The 16736-nt window shown below is 35.2% G+C and overlaps 1 protein-coding gene and 1 long non-coding RNA gene across 2 annotated transcripts in view; one reads left to right on the top strand and one right to left on the bottom strand.

The window, feature by feature from the left end:
• Positions 1 to 16736, top strand: part of LOC139797420 (uncharacterized) — a 506940-nt gene that overhangs the window by 69695 nt on the left and 420509 nt on the right. Inside the window, exon 2 of the long non-coding RNA XR_011726464.1 lies at positions 361 to 411. This is a non-coding gene — a long non-coding RNA (uncharacterized lncRNA). The remainder of the gene's footprint in view (positions 1 to 360; positions 412 to 16736) is intronic.
• GABRG3 (gamma-aminobutyric acid type A receptor subunit gamma3) overlaps positions 1 to 16736 on the bottom strand; it is a 307408-nt gene that overhangs the window by 280902 nt on the left and 9770 nt on the right. Inside the window, exon 3 of the mRNA XM_071746540.1 lies at positions 10820 to 10887. Coding sequence (XP_071602641.1) covers positions 10820 to 10887 — 68 coding nt within the window. The remainder of the gene's footprint in view (positions 1 to 10819; positions 10888 to 16736) is intronic.

The following is a 16736-nucleotide window of genomic DNA, read 5'->3' as shown; positions in this document are numbered from 1 at the left end:
TTTCGTCCTGGAAAATACCCATCTAAAACAACTGGAGAATTAATACATGAAAAAGCTTCAGATTCTGAATTAACATGGAAGCTGAGCACTGTAAAGTTCAATCAGACAAAAAAACAATGAAAGAGCACTTTCAAATCCAGCTCCTTATTTTGGCTTCCATGTGATACTTGGCATAAATCAGGTCACTGATACAGTAGCTGACTGGTTTTGGAATGTATCTCATTCTTACTGGATTAATTTCTTGATTGCTGGTTTGTTCCTCATGGTATTCAAAGAGTTTTAAAAATAACCTGTAACTTTAGACCTATGGAAAGTTTAAAATTTGAGAGATGGTAATCTGTACAGGATAATATATATTAGGAACAGAAAAAAAAAAAAAAAAAAAAAAAAAAAAAAAAAAAAAAAAAAAAAGTCTTATCTGATGCATGAGACTTAGGAAAATATGGAGTGTTTTTCTGTGCAAGAAGTAAATTTATGTTTATATTTTTCCTACTAAATAAGCTCACACTCTCAATCTGTTGATACAGTTTTACTTGCACAATGCCAGCAAATGTAACTGCCAGCACAGGCACTTCTGTACCCGAGAGCTTTACCCAGTTGCTGATTCTCCACTCAAATGCTTTTACTCTATACTCTATCTGATGGCTCTTCTGGTGAAGTATTTTGAAAGAAGTTACAGTCCTAAACACTGCTACATCAGCAAAAGTTTGATTCATAAATCTGGGCTAAACCAAAGAACAAGCACAATATGACCATTCAATGCATCACCTACTGTTCCCATTAGCCAGAACATTCACCCAATACTCATTTGGCCAAGACTTTGGAAATCCAAAAGAAACTCTTTAATAATTCCCTTAATCTTCTTGTTTGCTGTTGTTTAATCTGGCTGTGTCACAAACTTTCAAAAACTTTGTGTGCTGGTCTAGTTAGGCAGCTCTCAAAATACAGGAACAAATTCATCTTTTTAAGGCATTCTCCTAAGCTACCTACATTTGTTTCCACTTTCCTTTTTTTTATACCATTCTTAAAGTGCCGTCCAGATGGCAAAGAAACGCTCAGTCATATTTACATAAATACAGTTTCAGACAGCAGAGATTTAGACAACAAATTACAGAGAAAACAATGAAGATTAATTTAGCAGTTTACAGGTGAGGGAAACCAATCAATCTTGTAGTCTTTTGGTTTTAATTTTTTTGTACAAAAGAATAATATAATAAATTATGGTATTCTGGGAAAAACAAAACAAACAACCAAACAAACCAAACCAAAAACAAAAACAAAAAAACCCCAAACAAACCTCCTAATACCTAACCTTTTAATCTGGAAAACACTGCAAAGTACTTGGGAAAAAAAGTACTACTGAAAGAAAGAGCCTATGGAGTAGCACAGTTCAGCACATTTCCATTTGTGCTGATACAGCCAGCCACTGATGTCAGGTGGGAACATGGGCTGCCTGCAGAATCCAGAGCACAACACTAAGCACCAGGCAGATCCTTCAGTGATGTACACATCACCTTTTTGTTCAGCCCTATCCAGCACAGAAGAAATTCCCTAATTTACTGGTGTTTCATTTTGCACTCTCTACAATAGCTGAAACTAAAAGGACAGAAAACAGTAAGGAACTAACATCTACTGTTACCCAAATGAATTCTGGGTGACTTTATTAGCCACTTCGTGTGAAAAATTTTAGGAGAGCGCAGTTCAAATTTGTGCCTGGCATAGTCCCATTCACATCCTGAGAGCCTAATTTAGCTCTTGTATTGTTGATGCTGTTTCACACATTACACATAGGTATCAGCACAAGTCAGGAGCAGAAACTGATTCATTGACTGTATTTGCCCAGATCCCTGTCTATGCTCCAGTTGAATCACAAGCAAAAATGATTGCACGAACTGAATTTATCCAAAATTGTTAGTCTGATTTCAAATTAGCACTGAGAGGCTAGTCTACATTATTCTGACCAAACAATATAGCTTGATAGCTCATCTCTGTGTCTAATGAAGTAATGTTTGCATAATGCATGAAGTCCGATTTAGGAAAATTGAAACTGCGTTGCCTTAAAGCTGGGCAGATGTTCAGTGAGCACGTGATCAAGTGACAATTTCACCCAGAGAAATTAGGACCAAGACTGAGGCAGCTAAGCAATACAGGAAGAAATTTTTCATTTTGATTTATAGCGGGAAAGAAAAGAAACAGCTTGGTGATTTCAAGTCTCCAATTACCAAAAGCAATAAAAATAAGAAAATGACATTATAAGACAAAACAAAATGTTTTATTACAATATAATGAACTTTATAAATTGAAAGAATATGGCTATGGCTTTCTAGAGTTCACGATTTTGATTGCCTTGTAACTCAACCTCAATCTACAGGTCTTCTATGTAATGAAAAAAGCATACTGTGCATGATGCAGTGAATATGCCTTGGGGAAATATCCACCTGAAGTACCATTTGAAAGCACAGAACTAACAGAGTCTGATATATGGAATATGTATAAGCAGATGGCAGTTATTTCTTTGTCTCAGTTATCCAACACACTTTACCAAACATGAACTATTAGCCAAAGCTCACTGTCCCTCAGGTCAGTTTCCAGGACTGAATTGGAAATGCAAAATCTGAAAACAGAGGTAATTTATTTTTATTGGGTAAACTGCGCAGCTGGAAAAAAAAAAAAATCACAAAATCTTGGGAATAAGATTTTCTAATCTGAAAGAGACACCACAAACTTCAAGCCTGTTGAGATGAATATATTCTGGGTAAAAATAAGTTACATTAATCAATGGAAAATCAAGATAAAGGTTATTATGTAGAACTGAATCAGAAAAAACTGGAAGAGACAGGAAAGGTGACAAATAGGTATCACTTGCAGGAGCCCAAGATGTAAAGAGAAATAAACCCAATACCACTATTGAGCTTGAGATTTTCCACATTCAACACAATTGTGAAAGTTAATTTCCAGGCTTCTTCTTTTGAATTTTTCAGTAGTATCTCTAGAGATATTTCTCTGTAATACCTAAGGTGTTTAAATAAAACACATCCAAAACTCTATGGTCAAAATTCTCTGCTTCTGCATGGTATGCAAGAAGCTAGAAATAGTTACAAAAACCAATTTTCTCTCACAAAATTTCTTCAGCATTCAAGAGCTCAAAATGTCATTTGTGGAAGTAGTAAGAGAGACACAAGTTTCTGACGGAGATAGTAGCTTTAAGGGTAGAAAATTATTTGTCCAACACAATATGTAGCAGAACCACTTGCATCTTACAAGATCAATGAAAAGCAGCTGCACAAGACAGAGGTAGAGAGAGCTTTGAGGAAGATGCCTCTGGAAACATTCAAAGAACCTAGGATATCACTATTTTGGACCACATAAAAGTCCCTTTTCCAGATCAAGAAAGTACTAAATGAAGACTATGGTGATTTAAAAGGAGAAAAGTTTATACTGTTAGCAAAAGCATGGAGATACTGTGATACAGATACATCCCTGCAGTCTGTAGACTTTTTTAACTGCAGAAACAAAGCATTTGTTTTATTCTTCAGTTGTGCGTAATCACTCAGCAGATATACCTTTTCTGTGCCAGAAAAAGTGTGTCTTAGAGTACTTAAGAGTCAAGGGACACTATGTTCACTAAAAAAGCTTGAAATGAAATGAAATTAAATACAATTCTCTAAACATCTTTCAACAATGAGACAGTAAAGGAAATTATGTCCAATTACACTGATGACAAGATCTCATGTGGAAAAAATTAAGGTATGTGGGTTTTATTCATTGTAAGAACAGTGTGCAAAATAAAGGCCATTGTTCAGATATTCAAAGGACACTGATGAATTTATTTTTTTTTAGCAACCAAAAAATCTTACAGAAACATGAAGACCATTCTGTGACCCAATTAGGGATTGCATGGGGTCTCATTGTATTCAGATGTTCCTTCCTAAGTACAAGTCCATTTATAATGTCACTGAAATCACTCTATAGATTCTGTGATGCCTGGGCCTGCATTCCCAAAACTTCATGCTGTGAAAGTTTACCAAAAAAATTACTTTAGGGTGGGTCAATTATTTATGGATCCAATCAGCAACATTCGTTTGCTTCTTGGTTAAATCCCCCACTGAAAGAACTAAGGAAGGCTAAACCTTCAAAACCATGCAGGAATCCAATAAACAGGTTGACACAAAAGTAATTACTCTTTCATGGAGAAATCATGAGAAGTTCAGGCTCTAAAATAAATGTTAAATGCTTGACCACTCAAAAACTAAAATGGTTTAGGCAAAGAGACCCTTAATTTACCCCAAAAAAATTCAATACACTTTGCAGCAATTTAGCCTCAGCTTTTCTAAATTAACTTTCCCAAATGCTGTCAATAAAGTGAAGCTGTGTAGGCTTGGATAGACAAGGAAGACAACTGTTACTTTCTAAAGAATCTGGAGGAATGCATATACTTACACTAAAGCCTATGATCACCAGGCCCAAGAAATGGGTTATGGAAGTGGGAGAAATCAGGCATAAGAACCAGCATCAGGCTGGAAAGTAGTTTCTTCCCAGACTTTGTACAAAGGCCAGTTCATTTGCTCACAGATGAGGTAGATCCTGGAGCACTGTTCAGCTATGGAAAATACATTCAGTTCACCTGTTCTCTGAGCTTATTTTGCTATGCTCATTACTGAGCAGATCAGATATTTCATTTTCCTGAAAGAAAATTACTCATTCATTATACAGCTTTTGAAACAGCACTAAGCCTAAGTCAACAATACTTGACAATGTCCTTGGACCCTGATAAAACAGACAAGAAAGCAGACGATCAGCCCACTAGTCCAAAGACTAGTGACAGAAACTATCATTCCTCCAAGAAGCAAACAGGGTGTCCTGCCAATGGAGTCGGCTTTAGCAATAAGTATTTTACTGCTGCACACCATAGTACACAAGCTTCATTACAGAAAAATGAACATTATGCTAGTCCATCCCACTGCACCTCAAACTAAAGTAGCCTAAGGCCTTTAGCTAAGCATCTATCAGCTAGGTCATCTTTTAGTTGCACAAAGCTGGGCTCTAGAGGAGACCAAAATTAGAAGCTGCCAAGATGATACAAGAAGAAAATTGATCCATGCTCATTTTTTCCCATCCAGCTTCTTCCTTTCCAGTCTGTTTCACTTCTGAGATTATATTAGCCTCTTAAAAGCTCAGTGGTGGTACAGAAGTCATAAATAGATTCAAATTTCATCTTATTACCACTACATCCCAGAAACATTTTCATAGTGAAGCAATGGCTGTCAGAGCTTGAAGAATGAAGAATTAGTCTGTATGTGATATGATTTTGAAGAATGAAGAATTAGTCTGTATGTGATATGATTTTGATTTATCAGCAAAAATTCATGCAGCTTAGAAGCTTTCTATAATTATACCTTTTTATTATTAATTATCCAAATTTAATGACAGAATATAAATATGCTCTAGAAACAGGAATAGTAAATTGATCATAATCTAGTAAAATGTTTAAATGCATGATAACTTATTCCTTGCAAATGAACAGACCCACTCCAACTAAAATTTAATCCAAGAACTGAGTGTTCACTTAGGTCACAGAGCAAATAAGAAGCTTGTAAATTTGGAAGGAAAAATAAAAACATCCTAAGGCATGCCATTATTTCAGAGATGCTATGAACTCATCAACTGGAAAACTCACCCATCAATAAATAACAGAAACCACCTTCCTACATAATTGTATTACAAATTGATTAAGCAAAACAGTGAGATACAGTTAGAAAAAAACACTCCAAGTAAAAAACAAACAACAGGATATCAGGCTTATGCTCAAATGGTGTATTGCAGCATTACCTTTGAGAAGACACCTGTAAAGGAAATATGAGGAGCTACACAGTGAGGTGGAAAACAACTGAAATCTGTATTTAAATTAGCTTTGCCTTACTGTGGGAATAGTCACCAAGCAATGATCCTATGACTGCAGAGGCTCCAGCAACAGTTTAACCATCAAGACATAGAGTCTAAAAATGTGCAAGAAATTCAAACTTAATTATTAGCTATGAATAATATTTTAGCCAAGTATCCACATCAAAACTATTCTTTTAAATACCCATCATGTCTAGGGGAGAAGCAAAATGAGCATATGGGGACTTTGAAGTTCAAAGAAGTCTATCAGTATTTTAAGGGGCACAATAGAGGAAAGATTGCTTTTACTCTACAACACTTAACTGAACAAAAGGAAATACAGCATCCATAAAGACATATGACATAGCCTAGAAAGTGGACACAAAAAAATATAGAGACAAAGCACACAAAAGAGACACTCTATGAATTACCTTTACACATTACAGGAGAGCTCAGAGTTGAGCATATACCCAGCAGACAACCAATTATTAGTTTTATGAACAGTTAGGTACAGTTTTTCAATTTTCTTTGCACACTATCTTTTCAAGACACTTTCTGTAGAGCTTTATTAAAATGAGATTCTTACTAGTGACACTATTCTTCCTTCAAGAGCAACTTGTGCTGCAGTATCAGATTGCTGTAGCTACTCAGTTAAGATTACATCTAAGTACTCCCAAACACATAAACTTTGATGCTGCTGAGATTTTAGGCTATGTAATCTTAGTTTATTTACATTTCTATCTCACAAAACTACTTCTAGGGGATTTTTATCTTCCCATCACTCACATCTGATTCCCACTTTGCATACTGATATGGACTTCTTTTTCTGTTGTTTTATACACAAGGCAGTACTGCTTGTCTGTATAAAAACAGGCTAGAGTAAGACACATTAAGACCTAAATTTTATAAAGCAACCTATAAACCCTTTCTATTGTTGACAAGAACTGAGTTGCTGACAAGAACTGAAGCATGGATTTGAATGTAAAAGCATATGTTTCCCGGACACCATCTTGAATGGCATGTGATTAAAAAAAATACACTAAGATTCTCAACAGCAGTGGAAGTATAGTCATTTTGATTACAGATATAACAATTTTTAAAAATAAAAAAGACATGGAATATTTATCTGGAATATTGCATTAGATATGACTATTGCATCCTACAAATGAAGGTCTCCAATTACATTGTAACATGACATGGCAAGTTGAAGATTTCTGCAACTTACTTTTTGAATGATTAAAACCAGGAAAAAGAGATATAATACACATACAGGCAGATTTAATTGATCTCAAAACATCCATGTGTCATCTACTTTTCAAACAACCACTTTATGCTGCTTTTGAATCAATAAAACCTCATCTCCTATTACAGTTTTGATAAAGAACAGGCATAGAGATAATTATACAATAGATGGGGTTTATCTGTTAAAAAGCCACCCTAAAATTTTTGAACAGCCATTCAAATATCTCAGAATCTTAAATCTCAGTATATTTTTGTCTAGTATCAATCATTTCTGTCTTTTCATAACAGAATGCCATAATCCAAAATGCTATAATTTTTCAAAGCCACTTGAGATTCCTTCCTAGTATCATGCGGTTCATTATTCAGCTTTTATTCTTACACCATGCCTATTTCTTGCTACTTAACACTAGCTTTTCTAGACCATGGCCCAAAGAAGTCTTCCACCTCACAAACAAGGACAAGTCATCACTTGATTTATCCTGAAAACAACTTTCTATTGTCAACAAAGATCTTATAATGATGAGTCTCTAATAGAAGAATATCTACATTACCTTCTCACAATCACTTCTCAAAATCTGGAGGTTCTAAATAGATATTTTTGAAAGTCACTAGGAAATTAATCACTGGTAAGGCCTTTAGGGCTAGTGATATAAACCCCCTGCAAACATCTGGAATGCAGGGTCAGGAGTATATTCCTGTGGATTCTGCCATCTTCGTCACAGAGAGTATTGGCTTCTGTTGACTTTTTTGAAGCCTTTTTTGAAAGAATCTCTAACGTTCTTCTCCTCATGGCACTTCCAGCCTTAATCTAAGAGGGTTTATTTTTCCTCAGGACTGCAAGTATTCACATATAATTCATCTAAGGTTAACTTTGCTGTATGTAGGTGTCTCGTGTCGACTGCCTTTTCCCTGACTGTTACAGAAACAATGGGATATTAATATTCAGACTCAAGTCTAATCATAATTACAGGAAAGTGATTGACATCTGAAAAGTTTTGCTTACAAAATTGGCTTGAACATTCAACTGAACACCTATTGAATAGATAATTAAGAGAAAATTCTTTTACTTCCTAGGTTTCACCCGCAGGATGAAAAGCAGTGATGAAAACTCATAAGAAAATATACCTGTAGAGTCTGATCTCTAGAGAAGCTCCACATGATTTTTCCTCAGAAGTGCTAAAAATTAAGGAAAAAAGTGATAGAGCTAAGGGCTAAGTTTGGAAGTACACAGCAGGGAAGTCCTCCTAGTACATCTTGATTATCTTACTCTTTAAATGGAAGAGGTTGAAATCAGTGTATTCATCTTTCTTTTTGCTCAATCAATGACTACCTCAGTGTTTTGTGCACCCATGCTCCAGCTCACAGGCTAGTTCACAGGCTACATGAAAACTTCTTACAGAAAAATAAATATTTTTTTTATTATTATTTTTAATTCCAGAATGTCTTTAACTTGTTTTTTTCTTCAGTGACCATCACATAGCTACTGCATACTGTAGCCAAACAGTTGAAATAACACAAATGGGGGGAAAAGTAGAACCTCAATCAGTTCTGACACTGGAGAGAAATATTATCATACAGCACCATACCCTTGTAGGCTTATTTCCCATCTTCATTGTAAGTTTGAGACTGCAAGCTTGTTTATGCTCTCTCATGGTAAGTTTGGGCAAACTTCAAAGTAACATCAGAAACTGAGTTTTTGGAAAAAGATTTGCTACGTTTGGGAGCCTGATGTTATTCTCCTATATTGACCATTAGGTTTAAGAACAGAAGTACAACTCAAAAGTTCTTAGATAGTTCAGATCCAGTTTGAGTGGGACCACAAGCTTCTATTAAACAAGATCCATTTCTATTTAAAAAATTAAATCTAGCTCTAAGCAGACTTGATTCCTTAAAACTTCAGTTACCTACATATTATATTTCATCATTGTTTTATTTTTCATTCTATCCCTACAGTTTATAATTAGGTTTTTTTCAGCTGTAACCAACAACTGTCTCCATAAACTCACTAACTCTCCTAATAATACCATTTCCTATCAAAGAGACACAGTATGCATTTTTTAAATTGGCACCTTGGTGCATTTTTCCATCATGGGGTCAAAATATCCCATCAACATAAAGCTAATAAAACTACTCGTGTTCTGACTGTATCATCATTATCTTCCAGGAACCACTGATTCCTTCTATTAATTTTCCTTCTTCCTACAAGAAGTCTTTCCAATCAAATGTTTTATTATTACTCCACATACATTCCAAGTACTCCAAAATTCTACTTACAGCCCAGTGCAGGGTGGCAAAGAGAAAAAAAAGACTTTGAAAATAAGCATCCTTACTGTTGTCCCCATTGCTTTTGCACAGAGTAGTCATTCCTAGAACATATATAACTGCAAGACAGAAGACTGCAAGAAGAATAGATCTTCAGATAAATCAATAAATCATTCCCTGGAAAAGCCATTTTGGTACACAGCTGGGGAAGGGCAAGATAATTAGCTATTTATTAGTTCAAGAATGGAGCAGATACTCCCATTGCTTGACATTCGGTGCTTCACATGAAATATGAGCAACACATTTCACACTCTTTGAATATGTGGCCAACTTGTTCCCAGCACATAATTTGTTCTGTCTTAACTTGAAAGATTTCCCATTTCCCATTGCCCTTGCTCTGCTCCTTGCACAGGAGTCTCTGACCACCCAGGATTTGACATACTGCAATAATTTACATCCTCCCACATACACAGGTAAAACCAAACAATCATGCTGAAATAACACCTTTCAAATAAAAGGAGCTTTTGTTCAAAAAATATAGAACATAGATGCATTTATTAGATTTATATGTGGCCATAGTATACAGCAGCCTTTGAATGCTATTGTGAACAAGAGAAATTCATTAATTTGATGAGTTTATTTTAAGAAAATTAAATAAATTAACTTATTAACAGGTCGTCCATTTCCAAATTGTATTAAAAAAAAAAATCAGACTAATTTACAAAGAGGAATACTGTGCTGAATTAAAACTAGAAGCTGTTCAAGCAGCCACATTAATATGTATCTCTATAGGTACATAAACATCCAGCTTGCTTTCTAAATCTGAATGTCTTGGTGCAGAGCTGAGGAATGTCCTGGAGTTAAGAAGACCACAACTGAACAACTGTTCTGTTTTGTTGGGTTCACTACTGTCACACTGCAACTCAGACTGTTTAGTTTTTCCAGCCTTTGCACGTGTGGTACAGCTCTGTGTAACTTCTTCAAAATCATTCTATAGGGCTCAAGATTGTTGACAACTCAGTGAAAGAAAAGTAAACACTGAAGAGATTATGAATTTCAAATAAGCTGATAGTATGTGATGACTCTCATTAACTCTAGATTAAGAAGCTCTGGATATTTGATTGACTCAAAGCATTAATTGAAGAATTCTCTTCACAATAGCATTGCTTATTTTTTCCCAAGATATCTGTTTTACTATTCAGGATCTACTAGCATTTTGTTGTAGACAACACAAAGCATAATACTGCTAATAGATCTGTTCTTTTCTTGAAGAGACACAAAAGAGTGATGTGAAAAGCAGACCTATAGCTGAAAACTGAACTAAATCAGCAATCAAAACAACTGATCCCAGTGGTATTTATTGCCTTTAACAAAAACTAGAATTGACACCAAGACCAGCTGTCAAAATAAAAATCTTTGTTAGGAGGTCACTTACCATATTTATTGATGATACAGGACCAATGCTGTTGACATAAATGTCAACATCAATAACTGTTGGTTTTACTGTGGAGAAAAAAAAAAAAAAAAGCATTAGAAATCACATGTAATTATTTTAAATATTTTCTACTCCAATAAGTAGAAAGTCGCAAGATCTACTCTTCACTAAGATCTACTGAGAAAAAAAGATTATGTATTTTTCAGGAAGACAAAGTTCTTTTCCTCCTACCCAACAAAAATTTCCATAAATTACAGCCTGTACCACTTTATCATCATGATCCCCATTTATCTCAGAAGCAATTTGTTAAGAGACTTTCAGTGCTCAGCACAGTGGCTCAAAGTCAAAACCTAAGATGACTGACATGAAACTAGAAATAATGCAGCATATCACTCTTTCCCATTGCCTCAATATGCAGATCTTTTAGCATGGCTGTTCCACACCAAAAATATTTTTCCAGATTTTCTCATCTCATAAATCCTGAAATCATCCTAACTTAGAATATAACCACTATGAAATCCATTTAGCTAAACCTAAGCAACCCTTATTTCAATTTAGACTTATTGGCTTCATCCCATGTTGTTTCTGCATTCATATATTCAAGGGTTTTTTTAATTTGGTTTGGTGTACCCAATGCAAGTTTCTCATGAGATCTTCCATGTTTTCAGACTTCCAGGATTTAATAAGCCAGGACAAGCTCTATAATCCTTTCTTTACTAAGGTCACCATAATTCATCTTCCTTTCCATCTTCATCTTCGGTGTCAGAACATTATTCAGATAATTTAACCAATGATGTAGCCTAATGCTAAAATAATGCCACTCTAACACCAAAAGGGTATTATTTTTTTTTTACTTACACTTTCCTCCTTCTGACTCCCCAGGGTTTACATTGATCCCTAAACTGAGATCTGAATTGGTGTTTTACTTTCTCCAGTGTTAGCTGATACAAAAGTATAAATCCTGTCCAAGCCTAAACAGTCACAGCTGATACAAACTTGGCCCTTGTAGGCCAACAACTTCTGTTAGACATCTCCCTTTCCCATAGAGGCACCTTACCTTCTCCCAAGGTCTTCAAATAACTCCTGAGAGCAATTCAAAATGCCTCTGGTTTGGATGTGGAACTATAATGAACTAGGGACTTTCTAACACCAGTCCCCAAGCACCCTAACACTAAGATGCAGGTACATCGACCACTCAAAAATCAAAAGGGTTTTTTTCCAGAGAAGCTACTGAGCAGGGAAATGAGGAAGAATAAAATAACATGGTTCTGTGGGAAGCTTATCTCAGGTGGATAACAGTTCATTTGTCTAAATCTTAAGAAGCCATCCAGCACACAGCTGTAGACAGGAATCTCCATGGGCATCTTCACATGTAAAGAGTACCTCCTGCCTGCATCCTCCAAATTTCAGACTGTCCATGAGAAACCAGGAGTTTTAAAGTGCCTGAAAAGTTAGATGGTTCTAGAAAAAATAGGCAGGCTGCCTTGTTATGTAAGACTTTGTTATGAACATATTATTAGGAAGACTAACTCTGATGTTGAAAAAACAGACATTAAATTGGGTAAAAACAGTGGTTAAAGATCAGAACCATTCTAATTCATTAAGCACCATACCCTTCTTTGCATACGGTCAGAACATCCACGATTTCAAACCGTGTGAAGTACTGGCTTATAAACTCAGACCTTCCCTTCAGCAAAAGAAAATCTGAACTCAGCTGAACAAGCAAAACTGATTAATGCAAGTCTAATTGTACCCAGCTAATAACTAAATAGGAGTCTAGCAGCTTCTGGTAATGAGACTTGCCTGAAAACGCAGTAATAAATGTCATTACACAGGAATTGGTAATAGCAGGGAACTACAGCTAGCTCTTTTACCAAGATAGCATACAAGGAATAAAGGGTTCTGATCCTTTTATGGCTTATGCACATATTTAGCTGGAAGTTCAACATTAAGGAGTTCTCGTGAACGGTAATGGGACAAGACTTCGTGATGCAAATTGGCATGCAACTGCATCTTGGCAGGGTTGAGGACAAAGTTCAGGACCAGAACACAATACTTGGAATTCATTTTTGATTAATCATTGCAGTTAAGTACATTGAAAAGATTATGAGATGACAATTTCTCTGAAATATGCTGGGCCATGTTCTCTTCCAGAACAAAAAAATGAAACACTGGTTGTTAATGATAGAGAATTTGGTCTTACACTAGAGGTCTAATCTTGAAACAGAAGAAAGCTAAGCAGCAGCAACTTCTTCTCTCAAAATATATCAGCATCTAACATCAGACATTCCCAGTGGAATTCAAATTAAAAATAAATTATATAAAAGACACAAACAGATAAACTATTATGTAGTTATATAGTGTGTGTGTATATATATATATATATATATATATATATATATATATATATATATATATTACAGCTACAAAAAAAACCCTGAAAGCTTCCTTAAATGCTATTTTGTTTTCCCAGGCAGAGGCAGAAAATACAACTGTAATGTATGGTAAATACATGTTTAGGTTTTGAAAGAAAAGACAGAAGACTACAGTTCTTGTTGCATGTGGTCTCTCACTGATATAAACATATCAGTTCATATAAACTGGGAGAACTATCCAATGTAGATTTTAATTAGTTATCATAGGAATGTAATTCAAAATACCAAACATAACGAGGCAAACATTTTAGGATTATTTCATTCAAAATTCATTATCAAAAATAACTAAGTCTTAGAATCATCATGTTGTTCTTTCCAGAACTCACCCTTCACAAGTCTTCAAAATAAATTGAGTTTCATGAAAGTTGACTATTTATGACTCATAAATGGTTACATTACCAATTATTTCAAAACCTGTTCAGTTTTCCTGTATACTAGATGCTGCTGTGAACAGAGTTGATGGACTGATTTAAGCCATGCATGGAGTTGCTGAGACGCAAGAGGCACCTTTTTACTTGCACTAAGAAAGTCCTCACTGTCTTGTTTGACCAACAATACCTGTTAATACCTCACTAAATATTTGCACAAAGATTACAAACGAGTACTCAGCTTCACTACCATTTTGCTGGCATCAGCTCTGAATAGTTCTAAAGAGCTGTCAGAAACTTAGAAAAACTACTGGAAAAACCATGTGTATATCTCATGCAGGAGAGCAATTAAAGGTTGTCGTCAAATATACCAACCTTCTCAAAGTGTTCTGGAATACTCTTTAATATATAGTTAACCATCTTTTAACTATCCCTAAAAGACAATGTAAACATTTCAAGTCACTGCAGCATCACAGGGCTACACAGTGCTGCCTTCAATTGGAACTTCAGTACAAACTTCAGTTCAAAGGACTCGCGGGAGCTGTGAGGTCAGTGCTGCCTTCAAAGCTCACTTGAGAAAATAGGTGAATATTTAAGTGGTTAATCTAAAGTTAGGTCAGGAATGGCTGGACAGCAATGAAACACAGAAAGAGATAGGATAATGCCCTCATCACTAATACCCATGCAGGCCAGCTATATGATTTGTGCAGTCCTGCATAAAATATCTATATATCCTGTATATAATGTCCTGCATTTATAGAGCTTGAATCCCACTAAAATCCCTCTTGGACACATGTCAGTCCAAAACTCAACAGATAAATCAAGGGAAGTTTAAAACACTTTTGAGGAAATGAAGAAAGGGACTGTTATACAATTTCACATGTTATGTAGGGGAAAAAAAATTGCAGTAAGTTCCTGATATTTTATTATCCCTATTTAGTACTTCAAATTATCCTGTCCTTTTAATATATCTCTTAATTTTTGATAGATCTCTGCTATTCAGAGTTGATGTTTATTTCATGGATGATATCACTTTGCTTGCTTTCCAGAGAGGGTTTCCTCCACATTTAAGGTTTGTCCAAATAGCATTTACGCTCCTGCACAAATCATAAGTATTTAGAATTATTTTAAAATTTTAATGCTTAGAAGTATTTTTATTGGAAGCTGATTTAAAAATGAGTAGAACTAGCTGAGCTCTCATAAACTTAAATATGTATTTTTTGTGAGAGTTAACCTTTCTTATGTTCTTCAAGCAACACCCAAGTCTAAATTCTTTTTTCACTCAAAACAGAAGTTGTAAAAAATGTTACAGATCAATATGTGCATATTTATAGAAGCAAAGCAATTAGCATGAGATTTTTTGAAGGGATGCAATCACATAACAAACACAATGTGAGCTCTGCTCCAGCCACTTAAATTCTGCCTAAGTTCCACAAGACTTCTGAACACAGAAGTCTACAAGATTGGCTCGACAGTAATGAGATATTTTTTTAATTACTTTATAATGATATTTTACATTATCTCATTAGCACAAAGATTGTTATTTTTAAATTGGAATAAAGCTGTAATAAATCATTACACAGTTATTGGTAACCATAGTGGGAGTGATTACACTGCTAATGTTTACTTTGCATTAGTGATAAAGCCTATTAGTATTTTCCTACATGACCTTATAGGTGACATCTAATTACCTGTTTGTTCCTGTTAAACAAACTGCTATGTTAACAAGTCATTTCTCAGGGATAACTGTGGGATAACCAGCTAAAACTTCTATATTTTAGGACATATTATTGAAAAAAGAAAGAAAACAGAAAGTGTTGAGACCTGGAGGTTACATCCCTGGAGGGTCTTTACAAGATGTGTAAATGTGGCACTGAGGGACATGGTTTAGTGATGTTTTAGGTTTACAGCTGGACTCTGATCTGAAGGTCTTTTCCAACCCAAATTATTCTGTGCCAATCTACAATCTTATGAATGCATCAGTGAGGAAAATAAAAAAGACTGATTCTTCCTTCACAGAAGAGAATGGTCTTGAACAGAGAGAGGTCAAAGCCCACTACCTGCTACACAGAGTGAAACTCTGACAGAACTGTTATCTCAATGTTTTATGATCAAACTACCAAAACAGGACTCCAAATGAAAATCAAAAGGATAATTAAGATCTAGGTGCATGTTTGAAAGGAAGTTTGGATGACAGTAGTACCAGGATGAGAACAGAGTCTTCTGAACAACGTATTTAATTCACATGGTCGGTTTTGTGCCCGTTCTGTCCAGCAGTGTGAATGGCAGCACGCACATAAATGGACTCTGTCAATTAACTACGAAACACTTCTATTCTTCATATCCCAGAATCACCATCAATCAACCTTCAGCACTTTTATCTTCCATTAGTCTTTCCCTAACACATAAGCTTTCATTTTTTCCAGTATTATGCTCTTTCAGATGAAACTATAGATCTTAATGGTTAGATAGGTCTTACCATCAATCCCTGAAGTTTCCCTTTATTCCATTTATTTTACTTATATTCACAGTAGACGGAAGTTCCTAATCATAAGACTGAACAATAATAGATTTTTTTCTTGCAGAATATAACAAGCAGCAACCAAGCTCTGGATGAACAGAAGCAGTCATAAGAAAATCATACAATTGCAAAAAATAGCAACAATATTTCAAAATAATATATGCAGAAAGTTTTCCTTGATGATGGAAGATGATGGAATAGGTTTTTTGTGCCACAATTTAAGAATGGCAACTGTAGCACTGTACATCTGTCCAATTTACAAACACTTGCTCAGAATCCTATTTAATAATAATAATAATAAATACTTCTAAAGATACTTCTACACTCAGGGGAAGCAGAATAGTCTAGCAAATTGCAGAAGAAAGGGAAGAGAAGAAAGGAATTTAAGGAATTTTCTTGTGCAATTAATATCTTGGGCTTTTCCTGACTCTTAACCTAACTTTCCATGTTAGGTTAATCCATGGCATCCCAAAACTCTGTGCTCTCAATCACCTTCCTCTCAGAATTCCTAGGTGAAGTTGTGGAAAAGAAGAGAACACAAGAAGTATCAGCTGCTACATTTAGTTTTGAATCTGACAGTTTAGATGGAGAGT

This window comes from Heliangelus exortis, chromosome 1 (genome assembly GCF_036169615.1).
Source record: "Heliangelus exortis chromosome 1, bHelExo1.hap1, whole genome shotgun sequence".
Classification (NCBI taxonomy): Eukaryota; Metazoa; Chordata; class Aves; order Apodiformes; family Trochilidae; genus Heliangelus; species Heliangelus exortis.
The sequence above is the reverse complement of the archived record's forward strand: the minus strand, read 5'-3'. Positions and strand labels throughout refer to the sequence as shown.